General features: G+C 42.6%; 1 protein-coding gene across 10 annotated transcripts in view; it reads left to right on the forward strand.

The window, feature by feature from the left end:
• ARSG (arylsulfatase G) overlaps positions 1–24,562 on the forward strand; it is a 119,980-nt gene that overhangs the window by 26,613 nt on the left and 68,805 nt on the right. For 6 of the 10 annotated variants that reach the window (XM_053375376.1, XM_053375382.1, XM_053375380.1 and 3 more), the window contains exons 1-7: positions 3,156–3,294; positions 9,628–9,739; positions 11,040–11,403; positions 14,007–14,194; positions 15,745–15,792; positions 16,904–17,015; positions 18,481–18,618. In XM_053375376.1, the coding sequence (XP_053231351.1) occupies positions 11,174–11,403; positions 14,007–14,194; positions 15,745–15,792; positions 16,904–17,015; positions 18,481–18,618 (716 nt within the window). In that variant the 5' untranslated portion in view covers positions 3,156–3,294; positions 9,628–9,739; positions 11,040–11,173. Of the gene's footprint in view, positions 1–3,155; positions 3,295–5,255; positions 5,343–7,763; positions 8,164–9,627; positions 9,740–11,039; positions 11,404–14,006; positions 14,195–15,744; positions 15,793–16,903; positions 17,016–18,480; positions 18,619–24,562 lie in introns of those variants that run through there. The other 4 variants (XM_053375379.1, XM_053375378.1, XM_053375377.1 and 1 more) reach the window with 4 other exon arrangements.

Consider the following 24,562-nt stretch of genomic DNA (forward strand, 5'->3'; position numbering starts at 1 on the left):
ATTATCTTTATATCTGCTTCCAGAAAAGGAGGATCCAGACAGAGACCTGCCTTATAGCCCAGGCAGAGTTTTTTTGGGGGGGGATTTGGGTTTGGGGGCTCTTGGGCAAAATAGTCATTTGGGGTCCCTTAAATGTATGGAAGCACATATACCGTAATTTCACTTAATTCTGTATGTAAAGCTGCAATGAATGTGTGAATAAATGCATCATTGCGGTCAGTGTTTATTACAACTGGAGCAGAGAATATTACTTAATACACATTATCAACACCACACTGTAAATACATGAATACAGATCACAGCAGAAGGGAAAAAAGGCATTGTCTTCATATGTGATGCTCTTATGGAAACAGAAACAGAAAAGAAGAAACCCTCCTTAAAAAGCATATTGTATGACATATGGTAAATTGGTGACAGTCAGTTTACTGATAAATAACAGTATAGACAAGAGCCCATCCTATTCAATGAAATGAACTTCCTTCTTGGAAGTAAAGTCCTCAGCCAAGTCACTGTAATCCAGACTTCTCCCAATTTTATGTTCAATTGAAGTCGGTGCTAGTGCTGTCTTTGATATTTACAAGAGCATCAAAGATTTTAAATACCGTATTCTTTCCGTATACAAGACAATGAATTCCCCCCCAATTTTTAAGGCAAAGATTGGAGGTTGTCTTATACACATATTTATATGGTAAGTATTGGGTGAGTTGGCAAGGCACTCAGGGCCGGGAGATGGCTGGCGAGGCAAGGCTGTGCTGAGACGTGGGGAATCGAGCAGGGGATTGCCACCATAAAGCTCAACAACAACAATTTCTAAATTTTGGGCTCCCAAAAGTAGGCGTCATCTTATACATGGGGTTGTGTTATACACAGAGAAATATGGTATCTCTGCAGCTGGCTGTCAACTTTCACAAGGCTGTTATCCTCCCCTATAAATAATAATGTTAAAAAAGCACAATTCTATAAAAAGCCATTTTATTGCCCTTCGTGTCTGTTTTCTAGTGTTCAGTTTGCCCTTGTAATGGATTAAAGGTTAGGAAATTGAATTTTAGTCTTTTGTTTTGTTTAACTAAAGATGTTCCCTGCTGGTTAATGTTCAGCAAGTCCATATATCACCACTTTTTTCCAGACAACAGGGCAGTTCCAACATTATCTCCTTGCAGTTCAGTTCTGCAGAAAGCGACAGCGTGCGTGATGTTGCAACATTTCCAATACAGTGGTACCTCGGGTTACAGACGCTTCAGGTTACAGATGCTTCAGGTTACAGACTCTGCTAACCCAGAAATAGTACCTTGGGTTAAGAACTTTACCTCATGATGAGAACAAAAATAGTGCCACGACAGCAACGGGAGGCCCCATTAGCTAAAGTGGTGTCTCAGGTTAAGAACAGTTTCAGGTTAAGATCGGACCTCGGGAACAAATTAAGTTCTTAATCCGAGGTACCACTGTACCGTGGACGCTCGGGTTGCGAACGTGATCCATGCGGGATCCACGTTGGCAACCCGCAGTGGCACGTCTGCACACGCGCAGGTTGCGATTCAGTGCTTCTGCGCATGCACAAAGCGCGATTTAGCACTGCTGCGCATGCGCAACCCCTGAAACTGGAAGTAACCTGTTCCAGTACTTCTGGCTTTTGGTGGGTCCATAACCCAAAAAAACGCAACCTGAAGTGTCTGTAACCCGAGGTATGATTGTACGTAGTTGATTTACAATAGAATTTCCAGTCTTCTGTGCTAGAATTTCCTAAGAAGTGGCACCGTGTAAGACTGGCCATTGATTCAGTTGGCTAGGAATTAAAGTTTATGTGCGAGTCCTTGTGAGTTCTCCGTGAATTGCAGAGAACAAGTCTGGCAGTTGGCAGGTCTGTCTCTAGACCCTCCTCCAAAGATGACCTGAGGCACCTTGTTCCTAAGCCCTTCAGAGGGAGGGTGTGAGTGTCTGTAAGAGGCACAAATCAAGTGTATCAGAAGATAACGTAGCAGTGTTACATGTGTGTTTTAGTGTTGCGATTCCAAGAAATCCCAGTTTTGGCTGGTCGGTGACTCATACACGTAGCTATACCAAGCAAATTGGATTACATGATGACTCAGCACTTACTCGGCAAGTTAAGGTTTGCATCCATGCCTGGGAACTAGTTTGGAAAAGAGAGAGTATCTGCCCCCTTCGTGAGTCATGAAAGTAGCTTTCACCCACGGAAGCTCATGGAAAAGAAGATGCTAAACTTATCACCACCTCTACAGTGCTGAGCTAATTTCCATTCTTTACTGTTTATTTTCCTTGGGCAACTGATTCACAACTTCTTAAGGAATCAACCCACCCATTCATACAGTCTTAAGAGAGACACTTGCCAGTGCTGCAGACAGGACCATATATATTGCGTCAAGGCTGGAAAGCAAACTCCTACACAAAAGAAACACAAAACACCCTGAATAGTGGAATTCTGTGATCTGTAAACACTCTGCTACTGTTCTCTGCTTCCGCTGAAGCCCTTTCCCTGATTACAGGAAACTGCTTGTTTTCCCCCAACTACTGAGCATTTGATATTTTACCAAGCATTTCCCACATACTCTTTAAGTCTTCGCTGCCTTTCTTTCCCTTTTATTAAAGGTAAAGGGACCCCTGACCATTAGGTCCAGTTGTGACCGACTCTGGGGTTGCGGCACTCATCTCGCTCTATAGGCCGAGGGAGCCGGCATACAGCTTCCGGGTCATGTGGCCAGCATGACTAAGCTGCTTCTGGTGAACCAGAGCAGCACACGGAAACGCTGTTTACCTTCCCGCCGGAGCGGTACCTATTTATCTACTTGCACTTTGACGTGCTTTCAAACTGCTAGGTTGGCAGGAGCTGGGACCGAACAACAGGAGCTCACCCCGTCTCGGGGATTTGAACCGCCGACCTTCTGATCGGCAAGTCCTAGGCTCTGGTTTAACCCACAGCACCACCCGCGTTCCATTCCCTTTTATTACTTTATTTTATTTCAATATTCAAAGTTACACCATGCCACTCAGCGGTTATAATCCTATTCTACAATACTAATGACTCACCCACACTCAACGTTTATAATCGCAGTTGTATTTTAAGAATTCCATCTTACCTGGTTTCATTTTTTTTAACAGATTTCTTACTATGTTCTGCTATTTTTCTTCTTAGACCCTGCTGTGAACTTAGCCTATGGAAAGTTAGCAGAAGGGTTTTCCAGTCCTTGAAAGATTCTAAACTTCTGTCTCTTATCAGTGCCGTCAGTTTTGCCATCTCTGCGTCTTCCAAGATTTCCATCAGCCAGTCTTCCTTTGAAGGTAATGCCGTAAGCATACTTCTCTTAACACAGCAGTATTCTAATCCTGGTTATTTTTTAATTTTTTTAATTGGGTTTTATAAACAAGAATAATGTTGTACAAATAAGTATACCAAGTCTAATCCAGGTCTCACTTCCATACACCACTACTGGGAACACCACAGTTTTAACTATGCAGACCTTTGTTGGCAAGGTGATGTCTCTGCTTCTTTTTAAGATGCTGTCTAGGGCAGCAATGACTGGGATACAATTGTAGGCCGGACACTGGATTTTTTTCCAACTAGAATTTGTAAATTGGTAAGACGCAGCGTGTTTTTGTTTTGTTTTTTAAGCCAAAGATGTGAAGGAAGAGGAGAAGAAGAAGAAGAGAAAGGATTGGTGAAAAGGGTTAAGCTGTTCATTTGACAGCAGAATGTACTCCCTTGGAAGTTAGTGGTCTCTCCTTCATTAGGAAGTATTTAAGCAAATACTTCATTAGAAGTATTTAAGCAAAGCTTGGGTGGCCATCTGTCATGGATGCTTTAGCCGAGATTCCTGCATTGCAGGGAGTTGGACTAGATCGGTCCCTTCCAACTCTACAATTCAATGATTCCTGGACAGGATGGAAGAAGAGGAAGACTTTTAAAGCATGGGTAGGCAAACTAAGGCCCGGGGGCCGGATCCGGCCCAATCGCCTTTAAATCCGATCCGGGAATCAGCGTGTTTTTACATGAGTAGAATGTGTCCCTTTATTTAAAATGCATCTCTGGGTTATTTGTGGGGCCTAGGAATTTGTTCTTCTTTTTTTCAAAACATAGTCCAGCCCCCCACAAAGTCTGAGAGACAGTGGACTGGCCCCCTGCTGAAAAAGTTTGCTGACCCCTGCTTTACAGTAATCTTTTCTGACGCAGATAGGGCTCTCAGGCTACCTGTTCCAAGGTACTTCCAAAGACGTCACAACCTTTGTTTTAGCTTTCTCAAACATTAAACCAGAAGTTCAGGCCAGGCGTCTCTCTTGCCCTTTAAAATAGGTAGAGCACAGTGTCCCCTTCAAAAAGAGAGAGAAGTGTTTGCTGTTTTGCAAGCCACATGAGAAATGCTTGCTTTCTAAGAGTAAACATAGCCCTTTGCCAGAAGTTCAGACTGACTTAGGCTCATCAGTCAAAGAGAGGAGAGCCTGCCAAGCAATCTGTTTCGGGGGCCTTTTGATAACGCTGAGGATGTGTCAGAAGGAAAATGAACTGACATTGCTCGATATATCTATATATGTGTGTGTAACTTGGTATTAATGTAGCGTTTTTATATGCAACTGTGTATTTTTGTAATATTTTATTTAAGTTGTCTGTTGTTGCTTCAGTTTTCTATACACTGCTTGGAGATATGTTTAATATATTAACCATTATAAAACTGAATAACCAGTTATTGCGTTTTACTAAAATATTGAATGACAGGAGGAAACTCATGTACAGATGCCCTTTCTGTCTTTTATTTAACCACAGTTGTTATCTCCAATCGTTACACACACACACATTCATTCATTAAGTTTGGCCTTTGACAGTGAACTTGAGTCTGGGAGGTTTGAGAACAGTCCGCCTCTGAATTCTTGGCTTGCAGCGGGTGCTTCTTGGGTTTTCTTCCTTTCCCCCTCTTGCTATCACAGGGCTTTGTTTTGTTTTGTTTATTCAAGTATTTACTCATGCCCCTCATTTAACTAGGTCACTCTTTTTCTGCCCCCCCACCCCTTGGTCGCATGGAATGACCTACCAATTTTGTATCTTCAGCTGCACATTCTTTCCCCAAGGCCATTGATACACAACTGGAAACATCTGTCATAATACTGGTCTTAGCAGGACTCAACCAGCCCATTCCACCAACCTCTGGTGACTGCTTATACTGACAATGTCTCGTACTCCTTGCTATTCAAGCTGGTTCTTTCTACTTTTCAAGTGCCCTCCCCTGATAACATTCATTCTGCCATTTCAGATTAGGCTGGTGCTGATGACTGCAAACAACTAGCTTTCAGACCTGGAAACTGAGTCAGTTTTGTCCAGTTTCTCAGAAGATCAGAAGGTTGGCATCTTGTAAAATTTCAGCTCTGACTTTGTAGTCGTCAGCTTTTTCATGCCTTGTGGATGCTCATTTAGTTATAAAACTGGCTGATCTGTTGGTCCCAATATAATTTCCCACAATGCAGGGGGTTGGGCTGGATGACCTTTGGGGACCCTTCCAGCTCTACAATTCTATGATTCTGTGATTGCATCCCGGGGATACAATTTACTGTTCCATGGCAGTAGGATGATAGGATAGCAGAACCCTTTGTGAAAAAAGCCAAAATGGCCAGGGGTACAAGTAGCATACTTCTTGGCGCAGGTAGGTAGCTGTGTTGGTCTGCCATAGTTGAAACAAACAAACAAACAAATTCCTTCCAGTAGCACCTTAGAGACCAACTAAGTTTGTTATTGGTATGAGCTTTTGTGTGCATGCACACTTCATGTACGCGAAAGCTCATACCAATAACAAACTTAGTTGGTCTCTAAGGTGCTACTGGAAGGAATTTTTGTTTTGTTTTGTTTTGTTTATACTTCTTGGCAGTTCTAACTGTGGGTACTGTTTTTGATCTGTGTTATAAGAGAAACTGCTCCCTTTCCCTTATGGGGTATTCCAGAGCCCGTATAGAGTCCTAGCAGTAGGAGAAAATAACAGAGGTCAACCAGAGTACAGTGGTACCTCTGGATGCGAATGGGATCCGTTCCGGAGCCCTGTTCGCATCCTGAAGCAAACACAACCCGCGTCTGCGTGGCTCGCAATTTGCCGCTTCCGCGCATGTGTGTGACGTCATTTTGAGCATCTGCGCGAGCGGCGAAACCCGGAAGTAACACGCTTCATTACTTCCAGGTCGCCACAGAGTGTAATCTGAAAACACTCAACCTGAAGCACGTTTAACCTGAGGTATGACTGAATATTGAGAAGCAAAACGGCTAGTAAGCCTGATCTTTGTTAAAGGAACTGTTGCAACATGGTCCCCAGTCACCACACTCAGGAGGGAGAACCCTAAACGATGGTGTGCAAGCCATTTTATAGACTTTTGAAATTGCCCACCCTGTAGCCCAAGACCACCATCTCAAAACATACATACATACATCACAAAAGAAGGCAGTCTACAGCAGAAATCCTGCCTGCCCGGATACCTGGCAATGGTCACTGATTGCATTACCTGGGCAGTCTGGCCATTCTTTTGTGATGGTTAATACTTTAGTTCCTGAATCCAGGTCACGGGCTCACCCTATTCATACACAAATACGCCCTTAAGACAGGATTTGCAAGCAAAAAGACAATGGGAAGGCTTTCGCTGTTTGCCTCCCTTACTGCAGAGGAATATTTGAGTTCATTGAGAGAGTCAAAATGGCTTCAGGATTGCTCTCACATACTATTTCAGACGCATGGTTCATATATTTAGATATTTGTGCATTTATGAATATTTATTCTACACTTGAGACCTTAAAATTCTTAAAACAATCTGCAAGTTCTTTTTTAGCCCATACTGCACAGAAGCTGCATTCAGATGCTTGGTTTATTGAACGAGTTTTACAGGTTACAATCCAAGCACTTCTGTCCTGATTTCTAACACTCTTTTTTTCACTGCAGTACACACACACAAACACATATACATATACATGTGAAACAGACATTACAACAAAAAAGGCACAGAGGAGAAAAAGAAAGACTGTCCCTATCCAAACAACATTCCCTGAGTTTCACAATACATTTATGTGACAAACGAAAGCTGAACATCATTTGCTGAGCTATGACAGGACAAGAGAAAAGAAGATCATAACAAATAAAAAATTTCCTTTGAGGTCATTCATAATTTTTGTTCAAGTTAGCAAAATTAGAAGAAAGTAGCCCGAACAATGCACACCAGCATAGAATTATCATGTTACAAAGTCTTACATGATGGGAAGGAGAGGATAGGTTAGGTTTTTGTTTATTAACACATATAGTAAAATAATAATGCTCCCCAATAAAGTAATCTTTTTCGAATGCGCTTGTGTGCCTTTCATTTTGTAGTTGACCTTCTCTGCAAAGGCCAGCTGCCATACCTTATGGCACCAGTAATATATTGCAGCTCACTTCAGAGCCTGCCCAAATCGAGCGATGGTTAAGTTGGGATCCCACAAGCAAGCAGGAGCCAGCTACTATTTGCAGCGAAGACCCCTTCATATGTCCTTGTACATTTAATCCTCTTAAATCCTTGTGCTTGCCTGCCTTCTGCGCTTGTCTGCACAGAGAACCCTGACTCCTTTATGACCTGCCCTTTGCATGTCCTATCTTGATCATATTGCAGATCTAGAGAAGATTGCTTTTCTAGTAACCTTCAAAACCTCGTAAGTATAAGTGAGAGTTCAGGCATGAATGTGTTTTTACAGTAAGGATTTCTACGTGTGGGTGGCAAATTAGGATTTTGTTTTTGTATCTTTTTCTCTTCTACAGCATCACCCACCCATATAGGTGGGGGTTACCTTCCGAGGCACTGTGTGCATAGGTGAAATTGTGTTTAATTGAAGCACCCGTTGAAAAACCCTGCAGACTAAAACCTCTGGGAACCCCAGAAAAAAAGACCCTTTTACAAACCAGCAGCCCTACTGGACGGGTAGGAATGGTGGCAATGGAGGCACTCAGTCTTCCTCATTGCTGAAGGATGATTTGCAAACAATGACAAACAAGGTAGACTGGTACCCCCAAAGTGCTTGGCTGTGGGTGAGACTCACTTGGTGGAGCTGATGGTGTCTTGAGGAGGAACATGATGATGGGCAGCTGGCACTTCTGTCTCTTCAGTTGGTCAGGACATTTTTGGGCAGCCTCATGGTCCATGGATGCAGTTTCAACACAGGTGCCAATGTTCTTCAAATCGAAGCATTGTTTGAAGCGGGTCAGCCAGCCAGAACTGGCTCAGAACTCCTTCTCAGGCTGCCTCAAGTGCACATACAGTATGAGAGTCTTCTTGTGCAAGGTGCTGCCATCAATGGGGATATGCTGGCGGTTCATGTCTTCTAGCCATTGGGTCAGTGCCTCACGTGCCTTCAACAGGGCCTCATCCTGCACGTGGCTGGGGACCTTGGCAGTTGTGGGTGTACAGGCACTCGCTGCCTCCAATGCCCGGATTTTCTTCTCTTGTACTTTAACGGCACATATGCTGGACTCATTCCTGTCAGGATACGCCAGGAGGGGGGGTCTTGCAGCCCCCAAGATGAGATGAAACCTCTCTGGGCGTCTTCCTGGTGTTGCACAGCTCCGGGACGTCCATAAATCAACAGTCCCGGGATGCTCCAGCATCACATAGCAGATGCCTATGCGCACGCACACTCAGCAGAGATCAGCAGAAACGAATTGGAGAATTGTGTGCTCATTCTAATCTTTTATTCAGCAATATTTACAGGAAAACGATCATGGCGTCCTCTCCCTTCAGCTCCGAGAGAGAACAGAAAGTAAAAAGTACAAAAACACAACAGAGCGGAAGAGATAAGGCTACCTTCCGTTCTCAGGCTTTTCCAAGCCTAGAAAGTAAACATGGGCGTGTGATGTAACCATCACACACCCAGCAACGGAGGACTGATATACTAACAATTCCTGCCAAACTTGTGTGCCACAACACACACACTCAAGCCATCCTGTCAGCAATCTAGCGCTTCCAATTCCTCCTCCAGCGTGGGTACCACTCACTGCCTCTTGGGTTTGCCATCACCTGAGGAAGGTGATGAGGCTGTGCTTTTAGGTGCCATCTCAAAGAACGACTCAAAAAACACCTCCAGAACCTCCAAACTCCAGCACAATTCCTCTCTCTCAACCTCCTTTTTCAAACTCCAACTCTCCACAAGCCTCAATGGTTGGTGCGAGGGCTCTTGGGATTGCAATTGTGAAGGCCTGTGGGATTGCAAGGTTCTGTTTTTGCAACTTTTCTGACAGCTTCACGCCTCTTCTGGGGCTGTTTTAGCGATTCTTAATTCACTTCCAGGTTTGGCACAATGCATATATACACAGTTGCGTACATACTGAATGCATAAATGGAGGGTGTCTGTATATTGGAAATTAATAAAACTATATTTTTATTTTAAAAAGATCTATGCATGGTGGTGGTTAGGAAGAACAGATGCTGCTCTTGTGTTTTTGTTTCTGTGTGCAAGCATACTTCTTTTAACCTTGCCTTACATATGTGTGAAAACACTCATAAAATTAACTCAGCTGTGCATTTGTAAATGACAATTCTGATTTCTGCCAAAGCAAAAATGTGTCTTCCACACCCCACCCCTGCTCCAATGAAAATTTTGTTTTTATTTAATTTTGTCTTCTGGTACAGGCAAACTAGGTATGTCAGAAGTTCTCCCTTCTCCAGATCAAATTCAGAAGTCATCTAATGCGGGTTGAGATACACAGAAGAAGAAAAACAGACATCAATTTAAGATGCCAAGGTGAGAATTTTGTGGATTTAAAGCAGGCATAGAAAAACTCGGCCCTCCAGATGTTTTGGAACTACAACTCCCATCATCCCTAGCTAACAGGACCAGTGGTCAGGGATGATGGGAATTGTAGTCTCAAAACTTCTGGAGGGCCGAGTTTGCCTATGCCTGATTTAAAGGGATATCACTGGAGGTTTGGAGTGACAGAAAGAATAACTATCAGGGTATTTATACTAAACCAGAAGTACCTGGGCTGAAGGACCCTATCGTGCCAGCGTCTCCCCACCACCACCCCCTCCTTCAGAATTGATGACTGATATAGCAAGCTGGGCTCCTTTTAAACAAGGAGGCTTAGCTCAAGGAAAGCCGAACTAGCTACTCAGATGGAGGTGCAACTTCTGGTTAAGGCTCAGTGTGAGGATGATTATGCCTGAAGCAAAATTTGAGATCTGCTCTTGTGGTGGAGGCCTGAACTCTGCTCTGCATGAAGCTGTCAAGAGTGCCAATGATGCCCCTCGCCTCACCCAAACCTGAACCCTCATCTACTGAGACTATTGGGGAAATAAGTAGGTGAATAATGTTTTGGCAGCTGGGTCTGCTCTAGAGACAGTTGTACTTCAGTTGTGTGGAATCTAGGGACCTTCAGAGTGCTATCCTGAACACTTGCTTCTGAACATGCCCCTTGAACACAGAGACTTTTCTTCAAGGAAGCATTCATAGAAGGAGCGAACTTGTTAGTTGTGTGACCAACCTACCCGTTGATTTCTATATGGCTTAAGTACTGTATTTTTCTGTGTATAAGATGACCCCATATATAAGACAACCCCTATTTTTGAGCCCAAAATTAAGAAATAAATATTTTAAATATTCCATGTATAAGACGACCCCCTTATACTTTTCCCCTTGGGGGAAAGTATAGTCTTATACTCGGAAAAATATAGCATGTCCTAATTTTTTTCTGGCGTTGGACTTCAGTGTCCAAAGAGTCCTCATACTTCTCTCTACCTTGCAAATACGGTTGAAGCAGGCTTGCTGTAGAATTGTCTGAAAACTGGAGTCTGTTAATGAATTTGGGATTCTGCTTCCCATAGATGTGGGGCTGGATTTTCCTGGAAGCTTTAGCAAAATTCTGGTGGGTTCCAGCAACTTCCCCTCCATGTTGTCAGAGTTTTCCACCATCATCAAGTCAGGCCATCACCTAGAGGCTTGGTATAGGCCGAGGCCCACTCCATATAAATATTATGTGTGCTGCTATTGCCTCTGGGTTTTCCTCCCTCTCATCTTTATTTATAATTTCCTCTTTTTTTTGCAGATGGTGCATATGTTTCTGATGATGTGAAATTCTTACATCGCCTGTGAAGAAGCACGAACGGAGTTATAAGAGCATATTTTTAGCTAACTTGCTAGCATCCATGAGACATTTCCTAGTGGAAGATTTCTGATACAATGGAGATTCTGCTTCTGAAGGGACTATTCTTGGTGCTGGCCAGCTGCTTCCTGGGGCTCTTCTACTATCAACACACACTTGTCTCTGCGAGTGGGAAAAGATCAGGCTACAAAAAACCCAATTTCATAATAATTTTAGCAGATGATATTGGATGGGGAGATCTTGGGTCCAACTGGAACCTGAAAAAAGACACGCCTCACTTGGATAAGATAGCAACGGAAGGCATGAGGTAAGGTTCAAACCAACGCTTAGCATCCACTGTTGTTGCTGTTCGTAAAAAGGGTGGAAGCTACCCTAGGCACTGCACAAAGATTAAAAAGTCATGCAGACCCTGTCCTCAGACCTGCACTTTTAAAAATGTGATGAAAAAGGGATGGTGAGGGAAGAGGACAACAAGCCAATTCAGATATCAACACAATCAAATTACCATATTTTTCGTGTATAAGATGCCACCATGTATAAGACAACCCCTATTTTTTTAACCCAAAATTAAGAAATCTGGCCAGAACCCAAACCCAAGCCTGGGCTGCCGACGCCAGAGCTTGAACCCAAGCCCAGGCTACTCACACCAGAACCCAAGCCTGCGCCACCTACACCAGAGCCCCAACCCCTGTGCATTCACCATCTGTGTATAAGACAACCCCCAATTTTTGACTTTTTTTGTTTTGCAAAAAACATTGTGGAAATATACGGTACATAAAGCAGAACGGAGCAACCAGTTTTGGTGGGACAGGTTGTGCTATTCACTGTTAGCATTTCTGTTTATTTCCGTGAGGCCAGCCAACATAATCACCATCATTTTCCAGTCCTTCTGTACGATGGATGACTTTCAACAATGTATTAGCTCCCCCAGCACCCCAGAACCCTCGGTTATCAATGCTGTTGTCTATGTAAACTCGCAGTCTATATGGCATTGTGGTTTGAGTGTCAGACTAGGATTTGGTAGACCAGAGTTCAAATCCCCACTCAGCCACGAAGCTCAGCGAGTGACTTTGGGCCCAATCACTGCCTCTCAGCCTAACGTACCTCACAGGGTTGTTGTGGGGATTAAATGACAAGGGGCAAGAACCATGTTTACCACCTTGAGCTCCTTGGAGGAATGTCCTTGTGATATTAACGCTAATTGCAAAAAGCTTTCTAAAACCCAGAGAACCCACTTTTCATTTCTACCTTTCCCTGTCATGTTTTCAAAATGTGCCTCTGTAATCTCAGGGCCTGTAAAACAAAGATTAGTACAAAGATTCTCCCTGATAATGAAAGGTTGCGTCTTCTTCGGGATGGGCAAAGTTCATAAAAACTTCCTCAACAAACGTCAGCACTGACTTATAAAACCTGCCCAGGCAAATTGTCGGTCCAGGGAGCTAAGATAGCAACAGTGATTAGAACTTCTGTTTGCTGTTCCATTTTTATACTACGGCATTCATCTTGGAGGTGATAGATTCATACCACTCTTGTTCTGTTTGGGTTTTTAAAATGCCACACCGGCTGATAAATTCTTGCCTCAGAGCTGAACGTGAACATAACATAAAATCTTCAGGTGTTGCCAATGACTTGCCCGCCCATGACTTGATTCTAGCCTCCAGGAACATCAGGCCTATGTTTTGGTCCTTTTAGACTCCTCAGGCCTCTAACACTGTCAAATTCCTCAAAAGCTCTCATTGGTATCAATTACCCCTTAGCTCAGGGGTAGGCAACCTAAGGCTGTGGGCCGGATGTGGCCCAATCGCCTTCTCAATCCGGCCCGCGGACGGTCCGGGAATCAGCGTGTTTTTACATAAGCAGAACATGTCCTTTTATTTAAAATTCATCTCTGGGTTATTTGTGGGGCCTGCCTGGTGTTTTTACATGAGTAGAATGTGTGTTTTTATTTAAAATGCATCTCTGGGTTATTTGTGGGGTATAGGAATTCATTCATTCCCCCCCCAAAATATAGTCCGGCCCCCCACATGGTCTGAGGGATGGTAGACCGGCCCACGGCTGAAAAAGGTTGCTGACCCCTGCCTTAGCTGGATTAAAAGCCACATCTCCAATCCTAAACCCCCATGACATGTATGCTGGTTTTTGGACAGTGCGCATCTCAGTCCATAGTTAAGAGCATGATGCTCCGAAAGAAAAGCAACTACAATTTGATCCAGCCTGCTTAGGGAATGATGTTCCTGGGAGAGGTTAGATAACTCCAGCCTGGCTGGAGATGTCAGAGTGTTGGGACAATTTAATAGAACTCTCCTTTTGTGACAGCATCAGCATTCGTATTATCAATGAATCCTGTTTGCTCTCCGTTGTCCTCCGCTTCCAAGTTAGTAGTTTTGCTAATTCTGTGGGCACAAATACTTTTGTGCGTGCATAACAACTGCTGGACCTTTTCCTTACCCACCTATAGAGAACACCCAAGATGGGTTGGAAGCAGAGCTTGTTGCTTCTAGGCAGTCAGAAAGGGCTTTATTTTCCCCATAACATAACCGTGGCAAAGGATGTGGGGATAAAGACCAGACCTCTTAGCAATGGACAAGAGACCTGAGCATCTAACCAGAGTAGCCAGGGAGAGAGGCATTGCTTTCCACCAGAAAGAACACTTTAACTAGAATTTGCTGTGTCACCATTTGCTGTGTCACAAATGGATCTGAGAGTTCAAAGTGTTTTATAAAGAGGAAAGAGGACCAAGAAGGGGGTGGGGGACGCACAGAGATTAGGATTGCAATGTCGTTGAGGCTATCATTAAGAAAACCTGCATTAAACTTGACTCGATCAGAGTGAATTCTTTCAAGAAAAAGGAAGCACAATAAATGCTAAATAATAGTTGGAACTTCACTTCTTCTTTTTTACCTCCTCTAGATTTCTCGATTTCCATTCAGCGGCATCCACCTGTTCCCCATCACGAGCCTCTCTGCTTACAGGCCGCCTTGGCCTTCGCAATGGAGTGACCCACAATTTTGCTGTCACCTCGGTGGCTGGCCTCCCGTTGAATGAGACAACCTTGGGAGATGTTCTGAAGGAAGCTGGCTACCTCACTGCTGTGATAGGTAATTTCACCAACCTCCAATAGAAAATTAACTGGGTTTTGCTGGTTGTTGTTTTTATATGTACCTACATATCTGTGTTTCTATATCTATATTTCTGCTAAATTATATTATCAGTAGCACAACTCTGCATATTTCCCCATGCTTTTAAAAGACAAATCATCTCTGTACAAAAATCCTGTAAAGAGATTAGCAGAAGTGCATCCATAATGTAGATGTGAGACTCAGGCAAAGAGAGAGAGGGATAGAGTTGTCCAAAGCTACCTCTGAAGTTCATGGCAGCGGTGAGATGTGAACCAGGGATTTCCTTGCTCACAGTCTGTTGGCCGCATCAATTCCACATTAGGCTGATACTAAACACCATTGGCGTAGTATCTTGCATTGTCAATAAAAGCAGCATTTCTGGTTATATTGTTAGGGTTCACCTTGGGCGAAATTGTGATCTTCAGAGGCTGTTCTTTGGGTTCCCCCACCTTTTGCCAGAAGGAGGGCCTTTTCTGCGGGGACATCTAACCTATGGAACTATCTAAAAATGTCTGCTTGTTTAAAAATGTTTGCCTGGTAAATCTCTATTGCCTTTTGAGCGTGTCAGCCAAACCCCATCTGTTCTCTGTTTCAATGGGTATTTTAAAAGCCACATAATGGGTTTTATTTAAAGTAGCGCAAAGTAGTTTATTGTGTGGGTGGAACAACTTTGACTTGCACAATGGGACTCCCCACGCCCTGAATCTGGGTCGCCCCCCCCAATCCTTCAGAGCAGATTTTGGGGGTCGGCACACATGGGGGGAAAGACATGGGAAAGTCCTGTTGCCCATGTGCAAGACATTTGGCTCACACATTTATTCAGTTGAATACCACACAATGATGTTTTTTTCTGCTTTTAATCTTTGTGTTTTATTGCTGGTTTGAGGGTTGTTGATTTTTTTACTTTTATTACGTTGCATTTGTTTTGATGATTATGGTAAGCTGCGGTGAGGCCCTTTGCAAGAGAAGGTGAAATATAAAATCCACGAACAAATAATGGCATGTGAATTTCAGGCACCCCTTGCGTGAGACTGGGGGAGCATCTGGGATGCTGCTGCTATCATATTAATCATGCATCACTGGTGGAAGAGAAACATACATTTTGCTTTCCACTCTACCATGAGAGGGAGGCATAATAATCACAGATCTGGGTCATACACTGGCAACTGAATGTGCAGGAAATTCCCCTCTACCTCTTTGGCATGCAAGAATGATGGCCGGAAATTTCCTGACTAGGTCCTTGTGTCCTCTCCCTTGAGGGATGCTATCACTTGGCGAGAAATAAATAACTTAACTTTTAAGAGCTCGCTGTGTCTGCTAAGGATGGGTTGTTTTGCATCTTTTAAGATATTGGTGTTCATAGAAACCGCTACCTAAAGGCTCCTTGAGTTTGATGGCCTAATCCCACTGGTCATCTCTTGGCACAGCCCTGTTCACCACACCTCAGATAAAAAGCATTAAGTACTCTCTCCAGTCGCTGGTACATATGAGTTGCTAATATTGTTCTTCCGGCAATTGCTTCCTTACAGGGAAATGGCACTTGGGACACAACGGCCCTTATCATCCCAACTTTCGTGGTAAGGATACCATGCTATGTCCCCCCCCCCATCTTGAAATCCAAACGTCCACTGCAGATTTAGGCCTGGTTCTTGCTCAAGATCTGAAACTTTAGATGTGAGCTCACATGCTTGGGTGTTTCTTTGTACCAGTGCATGCCCTCAGTATCAAGCCCTCCTAAATTATTATCAAATCTCATCCAGCCCGGACACTGAGGTCCAGCGCCGAGGGCCTTCTGGTGGTTTCCTTGCTGTGAGAAGTGAGGTTACAGGGAACCAGGCAGAGGGCCTTCTCGGTAGTGGCGCCTGCCCTGTGGAACGCCCTCCCAGCAGATGTCAAGGCAATAAACAACTATTTTACTTTTAAAAGACAACTGAAGGCAGCCCTATTCAGGGAAGTTTTTAATGTCTGACGCTGTATTGTTTTTAATATTCAGTTGGAAGCCGCCCAGAGTGGCTGGGGAAACCCAGCCAGACGGGCAGGGTATAAATAATAAACTATTATAACGTGTCAAGATGAAAACTCTCTTCTTGAAATGCTAGTTTTCTATGGCTAGGGCGAGGTTTTGTATAGAGAAGCATTTGATTAGGTGAGCCCCTGCCCTTAAATCATGACTCAGATTTACTGCCTCAGTAAGAACAAACCCTTGGAGTCTAATCTCCCAATCACAGTGAAGACATCAAGACTAGGTTGCATGATCCCTTCCTGGAGCAAACTCCCTTCTCTGTACTGATGCTATCTGCAGTTAAGGCTTAATAGGCCCCTTCCTTCTTTTTAAATTCCTTTTTCTTTTCGCTCCAGAGCTTTCCCTGTGAAAACCTGCTCTTTAAAGCTGACTCGGAGCAAACGCCAATCCACGGAAAACACGAATTGATGTTTGTTCCGATTCAGCTTTAAAGAGCGGATTTTTGCGGGGGAAGTTCAGATATTTGCCTGCATGGGTTGAATTGTCAGCAGTGGAACTTGGGACAGCTGTTTTGCCTGGTCGCAACACTTCTTGTGACTGCAGTGGTTGCAGATGGACTTTATACAACCAACAGTATAAACCTGTTTCCTTAGAAACAACCCAAAATTGTTTTCTGGTCACAACAAGTGGCCTTGCATATTCTAATACTGTGGCTTTAATTCCAGGTTTTGATTACTACCTGGGGATACCCTATAGCCATGATATGGGCTGCACTGACACACCGGGCTATAACCTCCCTCCTTGCCCAGCTTGCCCCGGGCACACTGCAGCAATGAGGTATGATTCCTGGTGTCCTTGCAGACAGGCTTCCGGAACTCAGTAGGAGCCAGATTCTGCTGGGAAATTCACAACTGGGGCATGACAGAGAGAGCCATCCCCTCTTGTTTGTTCCCCATGTTAGGTAATCAGAGGTGCCTGCCAAAGGCTCTTGTAAATCTGCCTTATACACGTAAAAAACTTATACACGTTGCGGGATTCCCAGAGGCAATTGTATTTCATCCAGCAGAGCTTTACTGCTGCTGAAGCAAAATGAGCATAATGGTCACAAATCCAATGCATTCAGGATTGGCCCTGTCCATAAGAAATCCAGTTGCAGCAGACTTAACTTAAACGTACAATAACTTATAATACTAAACTTTAATACTAAGCATGCAGAACACCACACCAAAACAAAGAGATAGAAAAAGAAAGTGAAAACCAGGCTCCTTTTGGACTATTATTATAGACTCAAAACATATACAATACCTTGTTACGCAGATGCAATAGTTGCAACATATAGAGCACAACAGGCTGAATGATAATGTTTGAAACAAATTTCTTTACTGGTTACATCCTAACATGTGAATCAAGTCTAGGATGTACACCATATACGATCCTTAAGGTATATAACCTATTTAATTAAATCCAACACAGATATATTTCTTCCTTCTTAATACATTCTTGTGTTATACAGTCCTTGAATGATTAAGGAAAGGTCCCCGGAATGTCATGTTGTAACTATTACTATAGACAGCATAACCTTGTCAGAAAGAGGTAACAGAACCAGTTTAAAACCAACTGTACTCAGCTTCTCTGAAGGAATAACCCAAACATCAGGAACCTTCTGCTTGTTTCTTTCAAACAGAGAAGCTTGCAGAACCTTCTTGAATTAATTAGAATAGGAAATAGCTCTACACATCAGATCTAAGTACTAAGAAATGCAAACTGACATGTAAGAAGAATGAGTTTGCTGTCTGATATGTAAGCAGCTTTCCCCAAGCTGGTGACCGTCACATGTTTTGATAGTCTACAACTCGCATCATCCCTGACCATTGGCCATGATGGGTGGGGCTGATGGGAGTTGTAGCCCTACGAGGTTTGCAGAGCACCATCTAAGGCAGCAACCTTCACCACATCATGTGACAGTGATTTTCATATATTAGTTATTTGCTGAGTGAACAAGTACTTCCTTTTTCCTGCACTGAATTTTCTGCCATTAAGCTTTGTTGAATGACCCTGAGTTCTAGTAGTATCTGTGGATGGGTGGGTGGGTGGGTGAGAGAGAGAATTCTCTTTATTTACACTTCCCCCTCTGTTCATAATTTTATAAACCTCTGTTTCATAATAGATATCAATGAAAGAAAAACTAACTAGATTTTAAAAATAGATTCTCTTGTACCCTATCATTGCTTAACCACACCTTTCCAATAATAATAATAATAATAATAATAATAATAATAATAATGAATCTTTCCCCACCCAGGAAACATCAGAAAGACTGTTATCCTGAAATAGCACTACCTCTTTTTGAAAACCTCACAATTGTCCAACAGCCCGTGGACCTAACCAGCCTGGCTGCAAAATACACAGAGAAGGCGATTCAGTTCATTCAGTATGCAAGGTGAGGACATCTCAGTAGTCAATTATCTTATTTGGATGTAACACTAAATTATGACTTAGCTGCATTACATGAATGGGCCTGCCTAACCCTAAGGCTTGCACACTTTCTTCTCCTTGTGCAGTACAGCAGTGAGGAGGAGATTGGGAGCTTTTGCTAACTGCAGTTTTGCATTATGCCTCATTATGACTAACTGAAACAAGCCTTCCAGCCACGGTTAATGCTGTCTAATTTCACTAACTTAACAACTCTGTAGTTTACCAAAAAAAATCATTAACAGTAATGTATGACATTTCAACAATTTCTAATTCATGAAATCTTAATTAATATATACAATGCGAAAATAATAATGACATGTGCAACTCAAAGCCAAACAGCCCAAATATTCCTGAAATATATCCATGAGAACAACTTTCTGTTTGTGTACTTGTGCTGGTGCAATCCCAACAGAGCTCTGACAACAAGGTACCCGGATTTCAGTCTCTGTTTTGTGAATCTTCTTCTGGTCTGCCCGAAAAGGAACTATACAACAGCAATTCAAAGCTCCACTAAATAAATCAGCTCCAACCTTAGAATGACACATTGCTCTTTTTTTGAAAAGGCTAATCAGCCGACCTGAAGAAGTTGCCTCTCTCCTGCCATGCCCTGAAAAAGACACCTGTTGCTGGGGGAAATTCTCATTGCTAAGCAGATGTTTTAGGCATGCCTCAAGGATGTGCTTCAAGACTTCTTCCAAGTTTATGTTGGCAATACACCAACACAGGGCGCTACTGAAATTTGAGGTGCCATGGTCCACCACTGCTTTGGTAGTACAGCCAGGTTTGTTCTAAGTAACGTTGCTCAGAGTTGAACATCTCAACAGCTCAGCGTTGTCATCTTGTACAGTGGTACTTCAGGTTACAGACACTTTAGGTTACAGATGCTTCAGGTTACAGACTCTGCTAACCCTGAAATAGTACCTCGGGTTAAGAACTTTACCTCAGGAGGAGAATAGAAATCGTGTGGTGGCAGCGGGAGGCCCCATTAGCTAAAGTGCTACCTCAGATTATGAACACTTTCAGGTTAAGAACAGACCTCCAGAATGAATTAAGTTCTTAACCTGAGGTACCACTGTACTATAAAAATCTCTCTGAACTGAGACCTGCGAGTATAGGGCAGTATAGAAATTCAATAAATACATGACTTTCTTTGTTCACAAGCTGACTGAGCAGCTGGAGACTTTTCAGGTGAGGTGTATTAAAACGAGGCAGCTAGAGGACATAAAAACATCGTCCTGTTCTTCCCATGGCTGACCAGATGCCTCTGGAAAGCCTGTAAGTGGAACCTGAATATAACAGGTTTCTCCTTATTTGTGATTCCCCAGTAACTGGTGTTCGGAAGGATACTACCTCTGAAACCATATAAAATCGCCATTATGGATAATAGTTATTGGCAGCCTTCTCCTCCTTAAAAATCCCATTCTTAAGCCATCCAAACTGGTGACCCTCACTACGCCCTGTGGGAACAAATTCTATAGTTTAATTCTGCACTTTGTGAAGGAGGGCATCCTTTTGGTCTGTCCTGAACATTCACCTTCATTAGATACAGCTTCCTTCTCTGATTTTAGAATGTTTTATCATTTTACTGTTGTTAGCTGCTCTGAGCCCGGCTTTGGCTGGGGAGGGCGGGATATAAATAAAAAATCATTATTATTATTATTATTATTATTATTATTATTATTATTATTGACTTTCTCCACCCCTTGCATTTTATATATATATATATGTGAAATCATTTCCTTCTTCCTCTCTTGTTTATTTCTAAACCAAAAAGCCCCAAGTGTTAGAGTTCTACTTTTCTGATGGTTCTTCATCTCTGCAGTATCCTTTTTGCGGCATGGTGGCTCAAACTGTTCATAGCATTTTGAGTGCAGGTGCAAAAGGCATAGCAGGAAAGAAAAGCCTTCCTGCACCAAAGGGAAAGGATGATAATTGAAATGAAACGAGTCTTTGAATTAATCAGAGTCTGAAAATGGGTGGGTGGTTGGGGGGCAGGGAGAAGCTAATGGTTCTGTTGTGGTTCTGTGATTTTGTGGTATTATTTCAATAAAGTTATTTAGCTGTGTTTCTCAAGAAAAGAGAGCTTCAGCGTTTTGTTGGGGTTTTTTGTTGGTTTTTAAGGAAACCAGCGCAGCTGTTTTATTTATGACATTTCTATTCTTCCCCTCACTCAAGTCCTGTGGGCAGTTCAATGACTTTTTTTAAAAAAAAATATTTTAAAAAACAATACCTAATACTTAAGGTGCCCAGAAACACCCAGGAAGCTGTATCTATGTAGTAGTGTGCAGGATACAATGGGGAACAACAAAATGGACCTGAATAATTTTATTAATCAAAGTAGCTTAGTAAATCGCAAATCCTTGTGGGAAGAGAAAGTTAGAATGCTGGGATATAAGAAGAGCCTAGAAGTCTGTGGGCTCTTCCAGATCTCTGTATTGGGCATTCATCATGATTTCACAAAGTTTGTGTAATTGATCATGCATTATTATTTGTTTGCAAGGAGGTTATATAATGTTGTGTTACTGTCCCACAATATCTATTGCTTTTTCTGGATACTTTTCTTACTACAAAAATACTGGTCCTGCCCCGCTCCACCACCAGCAGGTTGGTTGCACATGAGTGCCAAATCTACTTTAATTGTCGAACCTGAATTTGCCAGTAGATAATTGAATCCCACGCGCAAAGCAGCAAAAGTCTAGAAGTGTTTGTTCCTCCTCTTTTACTGTTGTGTTTTGAAGTGGACAGGATCTTAATTTTGGGAACACTGTATCTTTCTATCTTTAGTTCCTGAATAATAAATTTACCTTAAAAGAGATTCAGCAGTCTGTGAAGTCTGGGTTCTGCTTACAGGAGGGTGATAATTAAGTTTTACTGAGAAGCACAAGGGTTTGCTTATTTTTTCCCCTGCAACAGTTAGGATCAGGATGTTAATTATTCCTACCAGATCACATCTGAGATAGGAGCTTGTTCCAGGGTCACAGATAATTCATAATATTTTATATTAACCTTACAGCAGCCGCAGTGATGCCATCATCCATAGAAATAAACCATGCAAGAAGTACAGATTAGCATCCAGCATTACAGGATATGTTCCACAATTAATTACAGTATGATAATGTGAGATAAGTCAAGAACAATATAGGGTATATAAAACACTAATAGATGGGCTTTTTAAAGTTCATTGTTGACAAGAAGAATAAAACAAAGCCCTTGTATCCACTAAGTATGGGCAAGTATTACACAATGATCTATAAGTACTAGGGAAAGGGAAAGGACCCCAGGACGTTAAGTCCAGTAAAAGGCGACTATGGGGTTGTGGGGCTCATCGCTTTCAGGCCAAGGGAGCCGGCGTTTGGCCACAGACAGTTTTCCGGGTTATGTGGCCAGCATAACTAAACCGCTTCTGGTGCAATGGAACACTTTGATGGAAGCCAGAGCACACAGAAACGCTGTTTACCTTCCCATCGCAGTGGTACCTATTTATCTGCTCTCACTGGCATGCTTTTGAACTGCTAGATTGGCAGGAGCTGGGACAGAGCAACGGGAACTCACCCTGTTGTGGGGATTCGAACTGCCGACCTTTGTCCCTCTGTAAGCGCTAACCGATAATTCGCCAGTTGAATAATCAGCTGGGACAGTAAAGGAGGACTGATATAATTGCCTTAATGTGCATGTTAAATGCTAGTTTCTGCTTATTTTTTCACTATTCCTTTAATTCTGTAGAATTAAGCACCTCTGATTGACTTCTGTTAATTATCACTTTGGGCAAATAGCCCAGTCCTTATCTCTTAATAGTGTCTTGTATATCACCTTCTTCAGATGCAAGCATAGCTCACCCACATTCTAATGTAATCCTTTATGATTTTGCGTTTGTGGAAAGAGTAGCATGAACAAAGTGAGGTCTCTTCCAGTTCCCTGGATGTACTATGTAAACAGAAACAATGAAGGCTGAACCAGTGTTGGTGGCATTGAGCCTTCCTATATCCATGCCATCAATTTCAAATCAGCAGATTTTGCCATTGACTTTACACTGTTACTTTGTAGAAATGAAGGCGTGTGATACTGGGGCAGGGAAAATATAAGGTTTAGCTGTAACCTTATGTAACTGAATCAGTTGCAAGTTTTATTTTGCAAGCTGTAAAAGATTCACAGTGACTTCTGAAGGGGCAGCGATTGCTTTGATTTTGTCCTAAGCTTGATAAACGTTTAATTAGATAAAAAATAATAATGTATACTTGGTGCACTCTGTTGTCTTCTTTAGATGTTCCTCCCCTCATTGTATAGAATCAGATATTTTGATTTTTGGAATGTGAAATTCTGGGCTGTGAATATGCTTAAGACTCAGCTACCTGGGAACAAGTCCCACTGAGTTCATTTTGGTTTACTTCTGAGTAGGCACACAGAGATTTCAAAGTAGCCTTGTAAAACTCTTACCTGGCGGGGACGGGGTTGTTGATGTGATTGACAAAGTTCTGCATCTGAATTGTCACAAGAAGCAAAAGTCAAGCCACACAAATAAACCTATGCTTGAACTGGGTCCAACTAGGTTTTTTTTTATCAAAACATTGTTACATGGTTTTGAGCACCGGGATAAATGTTTGTGACCTGAAGTGATATAGCTGATTTTGCTGTTACTATTTCAGAACTACTTGTACCCAAGTTAGATCAAGGTACAGGTTACTGGGTGTTGGGTTAATGAAAAAGCTTTTTAACTAATTGCAGGGATTCTCTTTAATTGGGTATCAAGAACCGGATTGAACCGGTTAATCTCTTACATAAGTCAGTGAAGCTGATCCAGGAAACAGTTCTCTTGAGCCTTTTGCTGTCTTGAACAGTTAATAATAATTAATATTATTAAATATTAATTTTCAACTTGCCTGATCTGGTTTTGTTCTTAAGACTCCCAAGTAAAAACTGGGTTAATTGCCCCCGTGTGCTTTATAATTAAATAAGTTGATGACTACCTCATGATAAATTGCAAGCCTAATCCTCAGGAGAACGGACAGTTCTGGGATGGAGACAGCAAGAAGGTGAAGCCAGCTATCATGAGTGCCCCGCGCTGGAATTATTTACTAAATCTTCAAAATTTATGGATTTGCCTGCCTCCTTTTTCCCTGTGTGTTGTTCCTTCAAGGAACCGAGAGGGCTCAGGGCTGGACGGAACTGAAATGAATCCTGTCAGGGTTTCTCTCCACCGAGGAGAAGCTTTGTCCTTACTGCACGGCAAATAAATGGGCCAAAGCCTAATGACTGTCCTTCCACAAATATTCCAAACAAAGCTGCTGTTTGCTTGCTCTCATGTTCTGCTTGAGGGTTTCGAACAGGCATCTGGTTGGCCACTGTGAGAAAAAAATGCTGCAGTAGATGGACCACTGGCCTGATTCAGCAAGCTCTTCTTAAGTTCTTACACTCTGAAGAAAATTTAAACCGAATTGATATGTCTAAAACTGCTCGCTTGTTCTTGAATGTCTCGGGAACCTCAGGGTGCTAGCCCTGCTCATAATAGAGCTATTTAAATTAATAGTCTTTAGTTGACCCTGGTCTTTAATTTCAGTGGGTTTATTTTGAGTAGGACTAGCGTTGGATACAGCCCTCGGATATTTGGCAGTCACCGGGCTGCTAATCTTGCCCATGTTTGTGCATGAACTTGACGATTATAGTAACTAGTTTTCTGATCCAAGTTAGCTTATTCCCTTGAGTAGATTCTGAGCCCAGCCTTCGTTCTGGTGAAAAGAGAAGACACAAGTCTCCTGATGTCTAAATGCTGAAGACCTGCCCATAGCTACTCTATGGTTCAGTTTCTCTTCTTGCGGTGAGCCAATATGATCACAGCCCTCATTGTGCAAGGCTCTGTAATTGTTGTCCCAGCAAAGTCTCCTCCCAACCTGTTGACCTTCCAGATGTTTTTG

This window comes from Podarcis raffonei, chromosome 2 (genome assembly GCF_027172205.1).
Source record: "Podarcis raffonei isolate rPodRaf1 chromosome 2, rPodRaf1.pri, whole genome shotgun sequence".
NCBI classification, from domain to species: Eukaryota; Metazoa; Chordata; class Lepidosauria; order Squamata; family Lacertidae; genus Podarcis; species Podarcis raffonei.